The sequence below is a fragment of the Malania oleifera genome, chromosome 5 (genome assembly GCF_029873635.1).
Source record: "Malania oleifera isolate guangnan ecotype guangnan chromosome 5, ASM2987363v1, whole genome shotgun sequence".
Classification (NCBI taxonomy): Eukaryota; Viridiplantae; Streptophyta; class Magnoliopsida; order Santalales; family Ximeniaceae; genus Malania; species Malania oleifera.
Genome location: NC_080421.1, coordinates 35120507 through 35143676, shown reverse-complemented (window position 1 = coordinate 35143676; position 23170 = coordinate 35120507). Strand labels below are relative to the sequence as shown.

The window sequence follows — 23170 nt, the reverse complement described above, 5'->3', positions numbered from 1 at the left end:
GTTTTGCGATATTGTCCATTAATCCTGCGGCTGCAATGATTGTATATGTGCAAAAAGACTGCTACAAATATGAGATGGCATCAAGAGAAACATCGTCAAGATGGAAACACCCTTAGCCATCCAGCGAACTCCGAAGCTTGGGTCGAATTTGATAAAATGCATCTGTGGTTTGCTAGTGATCCTCACAACATCAGACTTGATCTTGCTTCAGATGGGTTCAATCCTTTCGGTAACATGACCAACCTATATAGCATGTGGCCAGTTATGATGATGCCATACAATATATCATCATGGCGATGTATGAAAGAACCTTTCATTTATATGTTTCTACTGATTGCCGGACCAAGAGCACTTGGAAATGATATTGATGTTTACCTGCGTCCGTTAATTGATGAATTGAAATAATTATGGGAAAAAGGAGTGGAGACATTCGATGTGGAAACTGGGACAACATCTCAAATGCATGTTGCAGTCTTGTCGACAATTAATGATTTCCTCGCATACGGCAACCTGTCAAGTTGGAGCACAAAAGATTACTTAGCATGCCCAGTATGTAATAAGGATGTTGGGTCCTTATCCTTGAAGCATCGCCGCAAGTTATGTTTTATGTGTCATCGTCGTTTTCTACGAACTGGACATCCTTGGAGGACTTGTGGTGTCAAAAGCTTCAATGGAAAACCTAAACAAAGGTCGCCACCAAAGCGGCTAAATGGGGAACAGATATTAAACCAGTTAAGGTTGATTGGAGAAGTGAAATTTGGGAAACCACCGACTAGTAGAAAAAGAAAACGCGCTGAGTGGAAGTTGAATTGAATAAAAAGAAGCATCTTCTTCAAGTTGCCATACTAGAAAGATCTTCTACTACGCAACAACTTAGATGTCATACACATCGAAAAGAACATTTGTGAGAATATCATTGGTACATTGCTTGATATAAATGGGAAGACAAAGGACACCGCAAATGCTCGTCGAGATATGGAAGATATGGGAATACGGCCTGAGCTACACCTATTTCGTGATGGGGACAAAATTCTCATGCCATTAGCTTGTTACACATTTTCGAAGGATGAGAAGAATAAATTCTTCAAATGGTTGAAATCGGTGAAGTTCCCCAATGGATATGCATCAAACATAGCCCGATGCATAAACACGAAGGAAGGGAAGATGCTAGGAATGAAAAGTCATGACTGTCACGTCCTTCTATAACAGATTCTACCCGTTTTCCTCCATGGATATTTGACTGAAGATGTTCGCTCGGTGCTGATTGAGTTGGGATTCTTTTTTCGGCAGTTGTGCTCAAAAAAATTGAGCGTAAATGTACTTGAACGGTTAAAGGATGACATCGTGATCATACTATGCAAGCTGGAGAAAATTTTTTCACCAGCATTCTTCGATGTGATGGTCCACCTAGTTGTCCATTTACTAAGGGAGGCCATAATTGGAGGACCAGTTCAATATCGTTGGATGTATCCTATTAAAAGGTAAAGTATAAAGTCTTTGTATAATGGTCACGTGATTTCCTTATTTTTTATTTTTTTTTTCTTTATTGTGTCTACAAGTCTATAATGCTAAGTAAAATGCATAGGTTCTTATCCACTTTGAAGGGGTATGTGCGCAATAAGGCATGGCCGGAAAGTTTAATCACTGAGGCGTACATTGACAATGAATGTCTTGCATTTTGCTCAATGTATCTACATGATATTGACACAATGTTCACTCGTGATAAGCGAAATGCAAACGTTCATGCTATTAATGTCAAAGATGAAGAACCCAAGAGCTCTATATTTCGAGAAAATGTTCGACCTCTCAGTGCACGAGTTTACGTTTTCATTGATATGGACGTCCTAGAAAAGACTCATTTTTACGTCCTTAACAATTGTGATGAAATTGTTTCATATATTGAGTACGTGGTTTCAAACTCCTTACTTTGCATTGTATTTATATATGCATAATTATATACTTACTTGACATTAACATGTACTACTGTTGCATATAGAGAACATAAAGTTGAACTTTTGGCCCAAAATGAACGGAATGTTTACAAAAGACATAAGAAGGAATTTATCAATTGGTTTGGGAGTCGTGTAAATAACAAAAACTGTTTGAGTGAGAATCAATGTATGTTTTCACTATTGACAATTTATTCTTCTAAAGTCCTATTTATTTAATAGATGAAAGTCATGTATTACAATAAGGAACCAACGGCAAGTAAAGATTTGTACACGTTGGCATGTGGCCCCGATCAACAAGTTAACCGCTACAGCGGTTGTATTGTCAACGAGTTACGATTTCATACAAAGTCTCTCGAACTGCATAGAAGAACCCAAAATTGTGGGGTTGCGGTGCTAAGCACAAAATAAGATAAAGAAATTGACTACTTTGGTGTGCTAAATGACATTATAGAGCTTAGCTATGGAGTGAACAAAGTCGTCTACATGTTCAAGTGTACCTGGTGAGACATCAGCAATAAAAGACTTGGATAAACACTGATGCCTACTTCAAGAGTATCAATTTTAGCAAGACTTGGTATCAAAATGATCCTTTCGTACTTGCGACGTAGGCAAAACAAGTGTTTTACCTTAAAGACACCAAATTGAAGGGTGAATGGCATATAGCCCAAAAGATTCCTCCCCGAAGTTTGTACGCTATTGCAAAAGTTGCAGATAGTGAGATAAGTGCCAGTGAGACTGCATTCTAAGAAGATGAGTCATCTGTCCGTGCAGCAGCGCAATCTGCTGCAGATGTTGTCAAAGAAGGGGCCGATCCTATACCATTGCATAGGGATAGTGGCACGGCAGAACTCGTAGAGACTACTAACATTACAATTGAACCTTCTGTAGACGTTCACTTCATCGACGATGAGGAAACTAATGGGGAAGATGAAACAAGGGTTGAGTACTGTAGTAAAAAGGAAGACACTTAGTGAGAATAATACCAATATTGAGGACGTATAGGGGGGTAAGCATGTTATTTTTGTCACTATGTATATGACATGTGTAAATAACTTAAAAATAGATGTATGTTGCATCCATCCAATATTCGTATTTCTTATATTTACTTGTCTATTAATGTGCAAATATGGCACCAGAAGGCCGACGTTGGAGAAATCCTTTCAGGCACACGAGTACATCGCGTGAGGATGGTCTGACATCCTCCAGACCGGCGAACCTCATCGGTTTTGATGCGGCGGCACCATTGTTTGAGCCATCGGCACCTCGGCTAGACATGGATACCACTTATGTGACTAACACACAAGGTGAGTTGCTGACCGCGATGTGCAGTGTTGGTATGGATACGATTACTTTATTTACATGTCAACTGTTAATGATAGTTACTCACATGTATGATTATAATGTTGTTGTTAAATTAACTCTACTTTCAGCATCTACGTCCACGGTCAGATCAAGCCATGGTGCAACGAAGAACACGTCGCTAAAGAAGCACCTGGATATTACAAAACAACGGATTCGGATTGACATTCCTCTAGGATACACCGCCCCGCTGAACGATTGGTGCACCGCGTGGACGAGGGAGCTCGACATTATATGCCGACAATATGCTCCAATCACAGCATTCAGTTGGCCGCAGGTGACTCAGGAGCAGCGCATGGTTCTTTACATGCGCATTTTGGTAAGTTCCCAAACCCTATAAAGCTTTTTTTAATTTAAATATATTTTTACTTTTGATATACTAACTAGTTAACAACTATCTAACATTGTAATAGTATTACCTATATATGCAGGAGGAGTTTGATATGGACATCCTCACGGATGACCATGTGAGGAGGACGGTCGATGCCTAATTGTGTAATAAATTTAAGAGCTATCACTCAAAAATGCACTCCCATTTTCAAGCAATGGGAGATGAAGCACAAGCAGGGTCGTATAATAAGATATCCCAAGAGGATTGGGAGGTGGTGTGTCGCCATTTCCGCGACCCACGCTATTAGGTGATGTGTTTGTATTATAATCACCAATTTTTCACAATGATGTCACTAATAAGTCGTCATTACATCTTCCTTGCAGGCCATATGTGAAATAAATGCTGCGAACCGCAGCAAACTCCCTACGACGCATTGCAGTGGATCGAGACTATTCGTAAATCATCACCAGGTAATTACTATATATAAAATTATCTGACCATTATATGACATAATACTAATGATGTCTTATATGATAATGTAGCGTGATCCCGAGACTAGCGTAGAAGAGCCGCTACTGGGTCTATATCAGAGAACACACCAACGGCAATCGGGGGAGTGGTGCGAGGGTGCGTAGGACAGACATGTAAGTGAAGTAAAAGATTTAGTTTATTACTTTATTCAAAACATCAAAGTTGTAGTCTTACTTATTCCTTTTTATCATTTTCAAGATTGAAATTAGGCACGGATGGTCGAGCTGAGACATGCACCTGTTTTAGAGGGGAGTCAGCACATGACAGATTTCGAGATCACTTCCCAGGTGCTTGGGTAATGAGCGGGGGGCCAGGTGAAAGGTCTTGGAAGTGGATACATCGCCCCAACCGCATCATCATCCATGGGTTCGGCGGCTCGTCCAGAGATGGAACGACAGCGTCAAGAGGCCGAGTATGATAAACAGGAGATGGCTCGATGAATGCAGATGATGGAAATGGAGAACGTGCAATTGAGAACGGAGGTCTCCAACTTTTGAGCCCAAATGCAAGCCATGATGGATAGGCAAATGCGATTAGAGGAAAGGATGCGCCAATCTGGACCAGATGATGCAGGTGGCTCCTCTGATTAATTATAAGGTATTATGATCACAAATTGAGTTTCATGTTAAATTATGTTTTTATACTTATATGGGTATAGATGTTACATGATACGAGAGGAGTGAATCAGATGATTCGGAGGCATGTTATTTTGTATATAGTACGATAGTTGCAAAGCAGATTAATGTCTCATGTGGGTGAGATTAACATGAGATATGTTCTTGTCATGTTCTATTTGGGTCTCACATCGATTTTTCAGGATATGTTTAGGTCATTTAAAAGCTTTTTAACGAGCATATTATCAGATGACTCGAGATAACCATGTACTACTGTCGTGAATATGCTACATGATTGCATGCTAGTCTAGGATGCTTCCTGCATGACGGATGCAGTTGATGTGTATTGCATGCTGGTAGTGGATATAGGTTCTCGTGTGCCTTCAACTTCTTATAAATGATCTATTTGAATCTATCAGATGCAGGTTTTATGGGAAAACGTCCAATTTACAGATGACATGTTGCCAAAATTGCGTTAAAATTTTCCAAAGTCCTAAAGAAAAGATAGGCTTAGTTTAATGTTAAAATATTTTTGAAAGAATGAGTGAAACTTAGGAATCATAATAAATGAGGCAATATAGACTTAGTTCATTTAAAATGGACATTTATTGATATGTTTTTGGTCCAGTAAATTTAAAGCATTCATTGTCGTGCCGAAATCATTAAAAATATTATATACACTTGGCTGAAGATATGAAAATTTGAAAAACGCATAAGTTGAATATATGCATAACTCACAGGGAACATCATTTTCATAATTATTTAAATTAAATGCTCTCATCATCTCTTAATATTCATGTTCAAATGTCTAGATGAATAACATTAATACTACACTGAACTCAATACTATCAACTATTTTCTGCTATTTATATTCTAAATTTAAGATATGGTTACATGTATTACTGTCGTGAATATGCCACATGATTGCATGCTAGTCTAGGATGCCTCATGTATGGCAGATGATTTTAATGTGTATTGCATGCTGGTAATGGATATAGGTTCTCGTGTGCCTTCAACTTCTTATAAATGATCTATTTGAACCTATCAAGTGCAGGTTTTATGGGAAAACGTCCAATTTATAGACGACATGTTGGCAAAATTGCGTTAAAATTTTTCAAAATCCTAAAGAAAAGATAGGCTTAGTTTAATGTTAAAATATTTTTGAAAGGATGAGTGAAACTTAGGAATCATAATAAATCAGGTAATGTAGACTTAGTTCATTTAGAACGGACATTCATTTATATGTTTTTGGTTCGATAAGCTTAAAGCATTCATTACCATGCCGAAATCATTGAAAATATTATATACACTTGGATGAGAATTTGAAAATTTGAAAAACGCATAAGTTGAATATATACATAACTCACAGGGAGCATCATTTTCATAATTTTTTAAATTAAATGCTCTCATCATCTCATAACGTTCATGTCCAAATGTCTGGATGAATAACATTAATACTACACTGAAACCAATACTATCCACTGTTTTCTGCTATTTATATTCTGAATTTAAGATATGGTTACATGTATTACTGTCTTGAATATGTTACATGATTGCATGCTAGTCTAGGATGCCTCCTACATGCCGGATGCAGTTTATGTGTATTGCATGCTAGTAGTGGATAAAGGTTCTCGTGTGCTTTCAACTTCTTATAAATGATCTATTTGAACCTATTAGGTGCAGGTTTTATGGGAAAACATCCAATTTATAGACGACATGCTGGCGAAATTGCGTTAAAATTTTCCAAAGTCCTAAAGAAAAGATAGACTTAGTTTAATGTTAAAATATTTTTGAAAGGATGAGTGAAACTTAAGAATCATAATAAATGAGATAATGTAGACTTAGTTCATTTAGAACAGACATTCATTTATATGTTTTTTTGTCCGATACACTTAAAACATTCATTGTCGCACCGAAATCATTGAAAATATTATATGCACTTGGCTGAGGATTTGAAAATTTGAAAAATGCATAAGTTGAATATATACATAACTCACAATGAGCATCATTTTCATAATTATTTAAATTAAATGCTCTTATCATCTCATAACGTTCATGTCCAAATGCTTGGATGAGTAACATTAATACTACACTGAACCCAATACTATCCACTGTTCTATGTTATTTATATTCTGAATTTAATATATGATTACATGTATTACTGTCGTGAATATGCAACATGATTGCATGCTAGTCTAGGATGCCTCCTGCATGTCGGATGCAGTTGATGTGTATTGCATACTGGTAATGGATATAGGTTCTCGTGTGCCTTCAACTTCTTATAAATGATCTATTTGAACCAATCAGGTACAGGTTTTATGGAAAAACGTCCAATTTACAGACGGCATACTGCCGAAATTGCGTTAAAATTTTTCAAAGTCCTAAAGAAAAAATAGACTTAGTTTAATGTTAAAATATTTTTGAAAGGATGAGTGAAACTTAGGAATCATAATAAATGAGGCAATGTAGACTTAGTTCATTTAGAACGGACATTCATTTATATGTTTTTGGTCCGGTAAGCTTAAAGCATTCATTGTCGTGCCGAAATCATTGAAAATATTAATACATTTGGTTGAGGATTTTAAAATTTGAAAAACGCATAAGTTGAATATATACATAACTCACAAGGAGCATCATTTTCATAATTATTTGAAAAATGCATAATTAGGGATTCGTTTGGACATATGAATTGCAATGTCACTGTAGAAAAGAACAAAAAAAAGTGAAAAAAAAAATGATCCATGCACGAGATCACCGATGAAAGCGCCTAGGGCATATTTTATTTTCCATAATTTTCTCAGCTACCAAACAAATGACTAATTTCATGTCCATTTGACTGACATATTTTACTTAGTTCTAATATTTTCTCATTAAGGCTTGAAAAGATACACACTTGCTCATACCAGTTCACGACCTTTTTCTCCATGAATCTTCCCATTTCCCTCCTCTGCAAAAACCACAATCACCGTTTAGAGTTTTATTTCAAGTAGAGCAATAATGTTTGTCTACGAAACAGAAAAGCATGCTAATTGGACACGTGTCCCCGGCTGAATTTATTCGTGGCATCCTCTTCCCTACGCAATGCTAATACCTCATTGAGTCATTGTGCAAATCCCCCATAACTAATCTCATGTTGCGTTCCAGAGCATGCATTTTACATCTTAAGTTTAGATTTAAATAGACTTTAATAAATTTCAATATAATTTTTTGCTCCTTGTGTTTCGAAACACTTTGGACTTAAACTTACATTAAATTTAAATAAAATGAAATATTAAATTGTATTAAAATTTTTCCAAATCCATTCAAATGTTCGAAATCTATGCTCTCGAACGCAACTTTACATTTTTCATTATTGATATTACTACCGTACAAATTATGTAATATGCATAATTATGAAATCTTTGCCAATTTGTTATATCATATAATTATTTTCCCTAATTATACTTGGCATCACCTCTCCTCGATTTTGTATACTAAATATTTTTTAATGACTCTTAATTTGTAGGATTCACAGCTGTCATGATGTCATGCATGCATGCACTACAGTTGTCAGATGCAATTTTTGACTATTTCTTTATAATTTTTATTGTTATTTGAACAAATGGAGTTTTTGTATTTTAATTTGAATTTGTATTGGTATTTGTATTTAAATTTTGAATATTTTTAAATAATTTTTGTTATCTGAACATATGTTATTTTTTCATTTTAATTGAATTTTTTTTAAATTCGAAATTTTGAATGATTTACGAATTTTGTAGTAATTATGGTTTCAGTTTATATTCGAAAATGTAATTATAGATTTTTATATAAGAATTCATGATTAAATAAAATTAGTATAAAAGGTTTTTTAATTTTTCTAATTATTAGTGAAGGATTCAAATTCGTCACTAATACCCTACTATTAGTGATGAATTTCTAATTCGTCACTAATACCGCTCCTATTAGTGACGAATTTCTGATTCGCCAATAATACCACACTACTAGTGACGAATTTCTAATTCGTCACTAATACCATACTAGGAGTCACGAATTTCTAATTCGTCACTATTACCCTACTATTTGTCACGAATTTCTAATTCATCAATAATATCATTCTAGTAGTGACGAATATCTAAGTCATCACTAATACCCTACTAGTAGTGACGAATTTGAGTTGAGTCGTGATATACTTTATAGTGACGGTGTTGGGGTTTTAGTGACGGATTTAATCCGTCACTAATACTCCATTATTAGTGACGAAAGCTAAATTTGTCACTAAAAGTTAGTAGTAACGGTACATATAGCAACTATTTTAAAACCTCAATAATACCCTAATTTTTTGTAGTGTAGATAGTTCTATTTGATAGTAAGTACTTGTAAGTACTGATATGTGTATAGTGATGTTTTAGTGCACCATGAGTTGTAATTATGTTTATGGGAGATACTTATGTGATGATTGATGGTATTAGAACTCTGGTTTGTATCTAGGACTTTATGTATATGTTTCCGTTGTTAGGTTCATAAACTAAATTTTGGACAAGTATACATGTTATCCTACTTCGGATTTTAGGACAATATGGTTATGGTATTAGAGCATATTCATTTATAGCAGTATAATTTTCGGGTCGTTACAGTTTTGGTATCAAAGCCTAAGTTGCTAAGTTCTATAGACTTCAGCAAATAACAATACCAAAGTATATAAATTGATAATGAGGGTAAGAAATGGGTAGATCAGGATTTTAGTAAGTCATTACTAGAGGTTAAGATTGAAATTTAGGGTTTAGTCTTGTAGCTTGGAGGCAGGAATTCCATGACGGTTGCTATGATTTTCCTGAAACGAAGATTTCAGGAAAGTCATAGTAAACTAGGATCGATTCTTGTTTCTAAGTGGTAAGATTGAATCTTAAATTGGGATCATGGACGTTAAGTTTGTTGGTTGTATGAGGATATTTTATGGTTTTTTAGTTAGATAGATGCACTAATCGTGTTATGATATTGAGATTCTAAGACTACCCTATTTTCAGGATGGACCCTAGAAATAATGATGTAAATGCTTGAAGTAGTAGCTATGTAGGGCCCTCCAACATGGGTGGCAATGATTATGATGCGGTGCTGCATAGTATAGCCCAGCAGGTTATGGAGGAAATAGCAAAAAACTCGAGGGAATAGAACCACCCACCAGCTCATCAAGGATGTACCATAGAACAATTCACTCGTATGAATCCCATAGTTTTTCCAAGAGGAGCTAACCCATTTGCTGCAGAAAATGAGTCTAGGAAATTAAAGAAATACTAGTAATCCTTCCTTGCACTGAGAAACAAAAAGTCTTGTTTGCCACTTTCAAGATGACTGGGGAGGCTAAACATTGGTGGAGATCAGTGAGATTATTAAAGGAACAAAGGCTAGCACCCGTAGCTTTGACCTGGAGCCGTTTCAAGAAAATTTTCTTCAATCGGTATTTTCCCTCAACTACCATAAATGCTAAAGCAAAGGAATTTCTAAATTTGAGCCAAGAGCACCTGACAGTTCAACAGTATGCAGCTAAATTTTTCAAACTGTCTCGTTTTGCCCCATATATAATGTCAGATAAGGAAAAGAAGGCAAGGAGATTTAAGGGAAGCCTAAGGCAGGAAATTTATGAACAAGTAGTAGCTTTCTAGGTCCAAAACTTTTCATAATTGGTAGATGAAGTTACGGTGATCGAGACCAGCCTATAGAGAGGTGCTAGGGTGCAGAGTTAGAGGAAGAGGCCCACTCCTCCTAAATTCCGAGCTGGTACTAGTTTGGGTCCGTGGAGGAGATATAGTGGGGGAAAGAGATAGGAGATAGGGAAGCGAGTGTATCAGGGTAACCAATCTTATTCTACTTGTCCTAGATGTAACAAGAAGCACGAGGGGGAATGTTAGGCTAGCATGAATGTTTGTCATTAGTGTGGTAGACCTGGTCACGTGGCACGAGACTGTCGTGCGCAGCAGAGAAATGCACCTACTCCTAAACCATATCAGGGAAACAACCAAGCACCCCAAGGCGGCCAGCTGAGAAACACGGCCCAAGCACGGGTTTATGCACTTACGCCAGGAGGTGCAAACACTGCAAGAGATGTGGTGACAAGTAGTATTGTTATGATTTCAATTAAAGCTATTGTTTTATTTGATTCAGGAGCAACACATTCTTTCATATCTTTGAAGTTTATCAAATTGTGTGGGATAGAAACTCAAATGTTAGATGTCGCATTATTTGTGACCACACCAACAGGAGCAGTAGTGGTATGTAGAAAGGTGCTTAAAGGCTATCTAGTGAATATTCAGGGAAGAATGTTACCATCCGATTTAGTGATGTTTGACATACACAGGTTTGATGCAATCTTGGGAATGCATTGACTAGCCGCTAACTATGTCAATATTAATTGTTATAAGAAAGGGGTAGTATTTAGACCTCCTGGGGAGCAAAAGTATAAGTTTGTGGGGTCGTGCGTGCGCTTCTCACAACAAATATTGTCAGTCATGCAGGCAAGAAGAATACTATTAGAGGGATGCTCGGAGTACCTGGCTTGTGTGAAGGAAGCACCTAAGGAAGAACTAAAATTGGAAGATATTTTAGTCACGAGAGAATCTTCAAATGTCTTTCTATAAGATTTAGTTGGGTTGCCTTCCGACCAAAAAATTGAATTTGCTATTGACTTACTTCTAGGGATGACACCAATCTTTAAGGCTCCCTACATAATGGCTTCGGCAGAGTTGAAGGAATTGAAGGAACAATTGTAGGAATTACTGGAAAAGGGGTTCATCATACCCAACGTGTCACTTTGGGGTGCACCAGTTTTTTTTGTTAAAAAGAAAGAAGGATCGATGAAGATGTGTCTCGATTACCGAGAGATAAATAAAGTAAAAGTTAAGAATAAATATCCATTTCCTTGTATAGATGATCTATTTGACCAGTTTCAGGGAACAAGAGTTTATTCAAAGATTGATCTCCGATCCAGGTATCATCAGATGAAAATTAAGTCAAAGTATGTTTCAAAGACGATTTTCCAAACCTAGTATGGCCATTATGAGTTCCTGATTACACCTTTCGGACTGACTAATGCTCTCGTTGCATTCATGGACCTGATGAATAGGGTTTTTCATAAATGTCTAGACCAATTTGTGGTGGTATTCATAGATGATATTTTGATTTATTTAAGGAGTCCCGAGGAGCACAAAAATCATTTGAGGTTGGTACTTTAGTTGCTAAGGGAAAAGAAACTTTATGCTAAATTCAGGAAACGTAAATTTTAGTTAGGGAAAATTATATTCCTTGGAAATGTGATATACGGGGATGGAATTTCTATAGACCCGAGTAAGATAGAGGCGATAGTGAATTGGGCAAGACCAAAGAATGTTCAGGAGATCAAGAGTTTCTTAAGTCTGGCAGGTTACTAACAGCGGTTTGTGCAAGGATTTTATAAACTGTCGGGTCCTCTGACACAGTTGACAAAGAAAAATGTGAAGTATGGGTGAACCAATGATTGTGAGTTGAGTTTTTAAGAATTGAAACAACGACTCGTCACTGCTATAGTTTTGACCATTCCATGGGGGAAAGATGGTTTTGTGATTTATAGTGACGCGTCTCAGAAAGGGATGGGGCGTGTTTTGGTGCAATAGGGAAAATTGGTGGCTTATGCTTCTCGGCAACTCAATGAGTACGAGAAGAACTACCCTATGCATGATTTGGAGTTGGCTGCAGAGGTATACACATTAAAAATCTAGAGGTATTATCTGTATGGTGGAATGAGTGAAATTTTCATGGATCGTAAAAGTTTGAAGTACTTATTCACACAGAAAGAACTAAATATGAGACAAAGGAGATGGTTGGAATTGATAAAAAATTACAATTGCACCATCAGTTACCATCCAAGGAAATCTAATATGGTAGTCGATGCCTTGATCCAGAAGTCAGGGAATGCATAAGTATCAACAATGATAACCCAACATCATATCAAGATGGATCTAAAAAGGCTTGGTATGAAACTAGTAGATCGAAGTCATCAAGCATACATTGCAAATTTGGTACTTCAGCCTACTTTACTGGAAAGGATTAAGACTACTTAAATGAAAGACGCAGGATTGGTAAAAATTATGGGTACGATACATAATGGATTGAAACTTGATTTTAATGTCTCAGATGATGGAATTTTTAGATTTCGTACAAGATTATGTGTACCTGATGATAATGAGATTAAATGAAAAATTCTAGAAGAGGCACGTCGCTCCCTTTACACAATACATCAAAAAGCGCTAAGATGTATAGGGATTTGCGGGAATCTTTCTAGTGGAATAATATGAAGAGAAAGACTGTCTGATACGTAAAGTAGTGTCTTACATGTCAACAGGTGAAAGCTGAGCATCGGAGACCAGCAAAACTGTTGCAACCATTTAATATTCTTGAATGAAAGTGGGAGCATATCTCCATGGACTTTGTCATGGGATTGCCACCGACACTGCATAGGCAAAACGCCATTTGAGTAGTCATTGACCATCAAACGAAGACTATCAATTTTCTTCCAATCAGAGTTAACTACTCCCTGAATAGGTTGGCAAAGTTATACATTCAGGAAATAGTTAGACTTCATGGTGTGCTAGTGTCCATTATTTCATATCAGGATCCACGGTTCACATCTAAATTTTGGAAGAGTTTATAGAGGACTATGGGTTCCTAGCTAACATTTAGTACGAAATTTCACCCCCAAACTGATGAACAGTCAGAGAGGACAATTCAAATAATGGAGGATATGTTGTGAGCTTGCATGCTGGATTTTGGGGGGAGTTGGATTCAATAAATGCCACTGGTAGAGTTCGCTTATAATAATAACTATCAGGCTAGTATTGGGATGGCATCGTATGAAACGTTGTATAGTCAGAGGTTCCAAAATCCAATATATTAGGATGAAGTAAGTGAAAGACAAATTTTGGGGCCAGAAATTGTAAAACAGATTTTAGAGAAAATTGGGCTTATTCAGAAAAGAATTAAAACAGCTCAGAGTCGATAGAAAAGTTATGCAGATACCCACCGACGGAAGCTGGAGTTTAGTGTAGGGGATAATGTATTCTTGAAAATTGCACCAATGGAAGGAGTTTTGAGATTCGGAAAGAAAGGTAAACTGAGCCTTAGGTATATTTTATATACATTATGAATATCATCGGCCCATATGCCAGCATTTCATACTTTACCATAGCTCGGCCCGTACGTCAGCACATCATATCCATAGCTCGGCATGTATGTCGGCACATCATATCCATAACTCGGCTCGTACGCTGGCAAATCATATCCATAACACGGCCCGTACGCCGACAAATCATATACATAGCACAGCTTGTACACCGGCAAATCATATCCATAGCACGGCCCGTACGCCGACAAATCATATCCATAGCACAGCCCGTACGCCGACAAATCATATCCATAACACGGCCCGTACACCGGCAAATCATATTCATAACACGGCCCGTAAGCCAGCAATACATGTAAAAATTCTCGGCCCGTACGTCGGTTTTTAAAAAAAAAAAATCCATATTTTATCATATTCCCAGAAAATAGTATTTCATTATAAACTCTGCTCATGCCACATGAAATAAGTTTTTCGTATATTTAACATACTATCATTTTCAGTAGTATTTTTCAAATATAAAACACATATATATATAGATATTTATTTTCCTAAAATCAGATGTTGTAATAACATACATACATTTCCATAAAATAACTAGTTTAATTTATCCTCTTACCTGATTCTTGAAAAAAAAACCCCTAAAATAAGCAGTCGTGTACCCGTAGAGTTTTCCATTCAACACTCTAAAAATGACATTTCTCAAAACTAAATTTTAGTATTTCTACGCGTACTACGCTTTTTACATCTGTTAAGAAGTCAAATATTAAGTAGAAAGTTCTATCCTAGATTTAGGATAGATTCCGAACTAGCCCCGCCAACAATTCACTCCAACAGATATGCAGAGAATTTCCACAGGAGTGTCGTGGTGGCTTCGGATCGTTGATCCGGTGAACAACGGACCCAGAAAGTTAGAGAGAAGTGAGGGGAACTGAAGAGAGTGAGGGAGAGAGATTCTGCAGCCAAATTAAGCTGAAAAATCGCATTAATCACTATTTATACACTAGCCTTCGTCAACGAAGTCATGAAGACAACTCATCGACGAACTCTCCCCTCGTCGATGAAATTCAGAATCACCCAAAACTCCCCTCGGTATTTTCTCATCTACAAAGAGTACACTCATCAACGAGCCCAATGCGTCACGTCATCGACGAAGACCTGTTTACCCCTTTTTTTAATTTCCTTTTCTCCCTTCCTTTTATTATCAAAATATTATAATTCCTCTAGGTCACTACATATGACATGACCAGATGGATCCTGCATAGAAAGCACAAGCTTTGGGTTGTGTGTGTGAGATTAGAGAGATTGACATTGTAATCCTCTGTGTATGGTGCGACTCAAAAGTACAAAGCAAGAGATGGGCAAATCACATATAGATCACTAGAACACAGATACAGTCTCACTCATATATAACATGTCAAGTAAAACTGCACAAGATGTCTAAAACCCTCAAACATATTTTATTAAACCTAAGACATCTTAAAATAGATCAGAGATCATTTCTAAAATAAAGATAAGGACCTTTTTACTTCGACACAAACTTGGTTGAAATAATTTTAGAAAATTAAAAGGCCTCATCGACGAACACAGGGGTTTCGTCAACGAGAACAACACAGAATCTCATCAACGTACACATGGTACTCGTCGACAAGAATATACCGAGAATACCAAAAAGTTTAGAGCACCTTCGTCGACGAATACAGGGGATTCAGCGACAAAGTCTGTTCAAATTTCGTCAACGTACATAGGGTACTCGTCGACGAAAAGAAACTGAGACCTATCAAAATTCGAGAACCAATGACTCGTCAACAAACACAGGGCTTCGTCGACGAAAGAACTAAAGGGCTCATTGACAAAGGAGCAGCCTCGTCGATGAACGTCGAGCTGCAGATGACATTTAATGCACCAGAACGGCTAGTTTTCAATTTGTCTCATATCAATAAATGCCCAACAGCTCTCCAGCGCCCAGCTCGCACCTTTGGCCTTTAAAATAGGTCTTATGCATTAATTTCAAGTAGTGAAACTTATTGGTTGTTGAGAACATTCATTGTGCATTTATTCTAGGGTTTCATTGTGCACCATATTGCCCTCTTGCTCTTACTTTTGTTTACACTCCATTGACAAAGAGAAAATAGAGTAAGGTTTTCATTGGGATATTCAACTCAAGAGGAGCATTTCTCATTGTATCTACTTCTCTTCAAATTACTTGTATTATAAGGCTCTTTGTGAGCCATTGTAAGATGTCTCTAGGTGAGCACCATTGTAAGAGCTCTTTGTGAGCAGCTGCTTGTATAGGCTTCTCCGCCGGAAGAAGGAAATCATAGTGGATTTGGAGAATCCTTGAGTTGGTCTTAAGGCGTGGATGTAGGCGCAGTGCCAAACCATTTTAACATCGCTGCGTTAAGCTTCTCTTCTCTTTTCTCTCGTGTTACTTAGCCATTGCTATTTGCTTTATTTATATATTGTGATATAATACTCTTGTTCTTGCCAAGAAATTTGTGTGATTGTAGAAAAACTTGCATATCCACGAAAGACGTCATTCACCCCCCCCCCCTTTCTAGACGTATATCTAGGCCAACAAGATTATGTTACAATTATATTATATGAAATAAATTATATGGTAACAGAACCCTGATGGATTAGTTCATATTCAGAGCACGGTACCATAACTATTATGTTATATCAGTGCCACCACACTTCTTACATAGAGTGTTGGTAAATGGTAGTCAATTGGGCCATTGAAGAGTAGGATATCTCTTCTGGTAGTCTGAACCAGGTTGGGATGGCCAATCGTACTTACATAAGTGTTATGTTTGACTTAACGTGTAGGCCAATTATAACTAAGTCCCGCCTACGGACCGCACAACCCAATCATGTGGAGGTAATACATGATATCAGCTAACTATCCATTCAAGAAAAATTTCAGTATTATACAAGTATAAAAGATTATTTACATATATAGAGAAATTTATTATAACAATGTATGCTTATGTTGAAAAGTATGTATTTCCCATACTTATATATCTATGAGCACAGATTTACATGATTTACCAATTAAGCTAATTATTTACAGGATATGTTTATGATATACTAGAACTCATGTTGTCACACACTGGTGATAATCTATTCCTTCTAACTGAGAGGTGTCTCACTCCAAGAATTTTAACATTTCACGAAATATAAAAAATCAAGTCTAGAGTGCTCCAGGGCAGGATCTAGATAGTTTTGTTTATAGTAAGTACCTGTGAGTACTGATATGTATAGAGTGATGTTTTTTTGTGTACCATGGGTTGTAATTATGTTTATGAGAGATACTTACGTGATGATTGATGGTATTAGAACTTTGGTATTGTATTTGGGATTTTATGTATATGTTTCCGTTATTAGGTTCATAGACTAAATTTTGGACAGGTATACCCATTATCCCACTTCGAGTTCGGGTCAGTATGGTTATGGTATCAGAGCATATTCATTTATAACAGTATAATTTTCGGGTCATTACAATAGGGGTGGCAAAATGGGTCGAAACCCGACGGGTGACTCGTGACCCGTCCATTTAAATCGAATTTTTGTTTAATACGAGCTGACCCGTTTATAAACAGATCAACCCATAACCAACCCATTTATTAAATGGGTTAGGGTCGGGTACTTGTCGGGTGACCCATTTTAACTTATTATATATATACATTGTAAATGAAACCCTACCTTGGCTACCCATCTCCGGATCTCCCTCACTCTCCGCCTAGGACCCTCATGCAAACACCTAGATCTTATTCTCGCCTACGCAAACGCACAGTTGTCGCCTGTTGGCCCGTCATAGGCTCGCAGCAACAGTATCCCCAATCTTTTTAGCCTCCTTCCTCAGCTCTTCCCACTCAAACTCCTGCAACTCCATATATACTAGGAGCCCCCATTTCTAGATCCACGATCTGGTCCGGATCCCTCCCTTTTCACTTCCCTCTTCCTTCCTTTTCCCACTCTTTTTTCTTCTTCCTCTTCTTCTTCTACAACGACACAGTTACCTTGTACTATTGTACAACCATTATAGTTGAAATGTAATGGTTGTGTCATCACAGACAAGTAAGTGGATTCCGCCTAAACTTCTTTTAAGGTACACTTGTACAAGATACCGGTGAGGTTAGTGATGTTTGGGAGTAGCCAATGTCCCGAGGTACTGGAGACTCATTCTCACTGATTTTGATCAGACGCTACATTTCTCATCTCTGGTTCTTCATAGAGAGAGAGAGAGAGAGTCGATGCTCTATTTTGTTAATTTATTTGGGCTTTTCTACACTGAGGCCCACTGTTTGCTCTCAAAGAGAACTGAGCAGGCATTAGCCCAAACCCTGTTTAGTGCTGATAAATTTCACTGGTCATTGCCTGGATTCCAATGAAGTAGTGCTTTTTTAAATAAAAAAAAAATTATTTACAAAAATTTAAAATAAATAATTTCTATTTTTGAAAGGATGACCCGTTTTTTACCCATTTATTAAACGGGCAGGTTTACATTTACCTGTTAGTGGCCTGTTTATAAATGAGTCAACTTAAACCCTAACTCGTTTAACCCTAACTCGTTTATGACCCGTCTGAACTCGATCCGTTAACCTGTTTTGACACCCCTAAGTATTGATAGAACTAATTCAATATGATTTTCAAAAGAAGTATGTCACGTGTCAAAATTTTAAATTGTGATAACATACAAGTGTCATCACAAAACATTTTATGAAGCCAATATACAACCAACCCCACATCCTTGAGGAAGTGAGTCGCTTGGGTTGACTCAGCCGGGTTTGGTGCAGCAGTAGTGTGTTTTCCATTAGAAGACAGTTCAAGTTATGAGCTATTTTTATATTGTAGCCCATCAGAAGGGCCACAGACACCAAGGCAGAAGAATGCTTCTTTTTTCACAAGAGAGGCGTGAGAGAAGCACTAAAGAAAAGAAAATTTTGTCGACTCCAACCCAACGCACTTGCTTTAGTGCGTGCTTACCGCCCAAAATACCTTCCCCACTGCCCCATCTCCTTCTCCCACATTTTCAGCATAGTAACTTACAAATTTAAAACAGAAAGTTAGAAAGTCAAAAACAAAAAGCAGCACTCATATTCTCGCCTATTTTCACATCCCCAAACCCAAAATCATGGCTTTCAACAACAAACCCAAGAAGGTCCTAATGTCATCCCAATCAAACCTCTTCACCACTCTCTTCTTCATTATCCTCTTCAGCATTCCTGCACTTTTCCTCCTCCGCACCCCTTCTGCTTCCATCCGCAACACTCTCACCGACCGCTCAAACCCATGGTCCGGCGATCTCCGCACTGCCCACTTCGCTTGGAACCGCCTGCCATTCACTGACGGCCAACCCCCGCCCGCGTCACTCAAAATTGCAGCCTTCTCCCGGAAATGGCCTGTCGGGGCAACCCCCGGCGGCATGGAACGCCATGCGCACACGCTGCATACTGCTCTGGCACATCGCGGTCACCAAGTCCACATCTTCACCTCTCCACCCCAAGAGGGAGACATCGCAAGTATACATCATCAAGAAAACAATAATCCCCATGGAAGTCCAATTCGAGCTCCGCGTATTCATTACCACGACGGAGAACCAGGCCGATGGCGCTACAACAGAGCTTGGGAGCAGTTTGTGGAAGAACACGATCGAGAAGCATTTGATGTGGTTCACTCAGAAAGCGTCTCGCTTCCTTACTGGGTAGCCCGGCGCCTTCCGAATCTCGCTGTTTCCTGGCACGGGATTGCCCTTGAGAGCTTGCACTCGGATATCTACCAAGATTTGGCACGACGGCCAGGTGAGTCCAGGTCGCCGGCATTCAACGCTACCGTACAAGAGGCAATCCCAAAGGTACTAAATGAAATAAGATTTTTCAAGAACTATGCGCAGCACGTCGCCATAAGCGACAGCTGTGGGGAGATGCTCCGGGATGTTTACCAAATACCCAATAACAGAGTGCACGTGATCCTCAACGGCGTCGACGAGGAAGAATTCAACGAAGATGGGAAACTGGGTCAAGAGTTCAGATCAAGGATCGGCCTCCCAGAAAATGCAAGCTTGGTACTCGGCATCGCCGGACGGCTGGTGAGGGACAAAGGGCACCCCCTGCTTTACCAAGCTTTCTCCAGGCTCATGAACAAACACCCTACTGTCTACCTGATCGTCGCTGGATCAGGACCATGGGAGCAGCGGTACAGAGATTTAGGGTCTCAAGTCCTAGTTTTGGGGTCTCTGAGTCCCTCTGAGCTAAGGGCATTCTACAACTCCATTGACATATTTGTGAATCCAACACTCAGACCACAAGGCCTTGACCTTACCCTAATGGAAGCCATGATGAGTGGAAAGCCTGTGATGGCATCAAGATTTCCCAGCATTAAAGGTACTATTGTGGTTGATGATGAATTTGGGTATATGTTTTCTCCTAATGTGGAGTCTCTGTTGGAAGCATTGAAGGCAGTGGTGGATGAAGGGGCCAAAAGTCTGGGCCAGAGGGGAAAGGCATGCCGGAAATACGCGGCTTCAATGTTTACAGCACGGAAGATGGCATTAGCCTATGAGAGGTTGTTCCTCTGCCTAGGAAATGAAACATTTTGTACCTACCATTAGACAAAATTTTCATTTTTTCCTCCTCCATCAAACAAAAAATTATATAGAAATATATTTTCACCATCATATGTTGTACCTGCCCTTAATTACAGTTTAATCAAATTAACAGTCACACGGGGTACTCTGTGCGATATGTTCCTATTGCAGTTTTTATAAAATTAATTAATTCCTTACATTTTTATTCTTGTTCATAAATTCATTGAATTCTTTTTATATTAACTGTGGTAAGTTGATTCAAACTAGTCAAACTAAAAGCAATTTTTGCAGCCAATATTTGAAAGTCTAACATATTTTCCATTGACAATAATGATACGAGCAGGGACAAGGAGTTTCATGTCATGAGACTTGACCACTGAAATGGATGCATGAGTATTTCCATGTAGTTGGATGAGTACAGCTGAATGGAACTCGTGTAATGTTGTCACCAGGCACGCGTGACTCCGTCATAGACCTGATAAAGCAGATCGAGTTGGATAATCTATGACAGATTAGGCAAATTATCGGATGAGAATATTACAATTCATATCCGACTCATTTAAGTTGCAAATTTATGACGGTTCATATCGGATAATCAATAGCAGATGGCGCATAATTTGTCATTTTCATCCCTAATATAATTTTTTTTACCATCCAATAAACAATTTATTTTATAACATGATAACTAAGTTGTTTTTAAAATTATAATTTGGTAATATATTAAACATTTAATAATTAATCACAAAATTATAAAAAAATTTTTATTTTTTAGATCATAAATTTAGAGACTTTTATTTTGATCACAAAAAAATTGAGCATTTGGACTTGAGTTTGAATGTGGGCATAGGGTAAGCCTAGAGATGCATATAGGTAGTGCAAAAGTTAAGAGTGTGGGACTAGACCTTAACCAATAGAGCTTATGTTAATTGATTTGATACCTAATAATCATAGAACATATCGGATTATCAATGAATTTGAACATTAGTTGTTAGTAGATAAGCGGATATCCATCGGATAAAATCCTAAATCCGCCAACCGACTCATTTAGAGACAGATAAAAAAAATTTAAACCATATTCGACACATTTAATGTGCGGATCGGTTATGAGTCAATTTAAGCGGGTCAGATTTGATTTGGATTAACGAATTTTTATCCATTTTGTCAGGTCTACTCCGTCACATATAAGGCAAATTAAGACAATGGTGAAAGCTTAGGTCTTCAAATTCTGCCACCCCATGAAAAAAGCAAATGAAAACCCCTAGTGTGCACTCCAAAGACTATAAACACTGCAAGTGAACCCAAAAGCCCTTGAATAAAGCCATTGGTCACATAATGGGAATATGGGATGGTCATTAATGTCACATTTTGCAACAATTTAATTTAGAGTAGCAATTGCATAGACCGTGTTTCATAATGTTGATTACATGAAAATTATCACATGAAAGCATCACGAGGAGTGAAAATAACGAAACTGAAATTCTGGCATAATTTAACAATTTTTCGAATTCCAACAATTATCATTATAAATTACATTTTGGAAAATTTTCAATAGAAGTTATCCACTCACTAGCTATATAAAAGAAGCTCTCTGCCCCAGAAATCACCTGTTTTGCATCAAATGCTGGATCCTCACCTGTGACGCAGTGTTTAAGGTAACACATGTTAAGCTCTAAGCTACCATCATGTAAACCATTCATGAATACATGAAATGGCTCATCTATATGATATAACTACTATTATTTTAAGCAGTTTTTAGGCCCAATAACATAACCTTTACTTCTAGTGTTATTGTAGCATAATTAATGTTTCATTTAATTTTGACGAAAATTCAGCAAAATGCGGACTTTATTTTACACTTTCCCTTGCAAGAAAAACACAAGAGGCTCTCTCAAGAACAAAGACTCCGACATCAAATCTCGGCAACAACTAAACAAAATCAACTCTGTTGCGGGATAAAATGGTGATGTCCTGCGACGTTACTCTCCAACTTCCGATGACTTGAAAAGGATGAAAACAAAGTAGGCTTACAGGACTCGGAGTATACTCCGGGAGGTCACTCCGATGCATAAGTAAGGAAATACTTCCAAGAGGTCGAATGCAACAATAAGATTGGGTTAAGAGTGAGTTAAATTGGCTTGTTTGCATCACCCTTTATAGTGGCGAGGTTTGACCCTTGGGGTGATCCGTCATTATGACGTGGGGGCATGGATCGCTCCAGAGGTTTAAAGCGTCAGCGAGGATCACTCTAGGCGTTTAAGGCGTCAGTGTGGATCTCTCCCTTCATTATTGGATTAAAGCTAATTGCTCTTACCAGAGGATTTGACTTGGGTAGTGATTGCTGGGTTTTGACTTCCTTTTATAAACTGATATATTTATGGCATATCAGTTGTCCCCCCTTAGTTTCGAAGTTTTGAACCATATTCCCAAAATTCGAAAGGTGTTCCTATTGGACTTTTGTGGAGCCTAGTTGTGTGTTGATTTAGGAGATGACCTGATCCAAAGTAATGATGTGTGGTTTCTTAACAAGAGATTTCTTACTCAAGCTTAGTCCATGGAGCGAAGGGGGAACCGATCCCAGGAAAAAAAATTTTAACACCCTCTTCAGCTACTTCTTTATCTACGACTTGTCGAGCCAGATTTGGGGCGTGCTCAGCTTACCCAAGCTAATCT

At 37.9% G+C, this 23170-nt stretch overlaps 1 protein-coding gene across 1 annotated transcript; it reads left to right on the top strand.

Annotated features, from left to right (window-relative positions):
• The first annotated feature begins 18726 nt into the window (after positions 1 to 18726).
• LOC131156242 (uncharacterized) lies at positions 18727 to 20719 on the top strand. Its single transcript, XM_058109772.1, has one exon. The coding sequence runs from the start codon at positions 19049 to 19051 to the stop codon at positions 20522 to 20524; it is 1476 nt and encodes a 491-aa protein (XP_057965755.1). The 5' UTR covers positions 18727 to 19048; the 3' UTR covers positions 20525 to 20719.
• The last annotated feature ends 2451 nt before the right edge of the window (positions 20720 to 23170 follow it).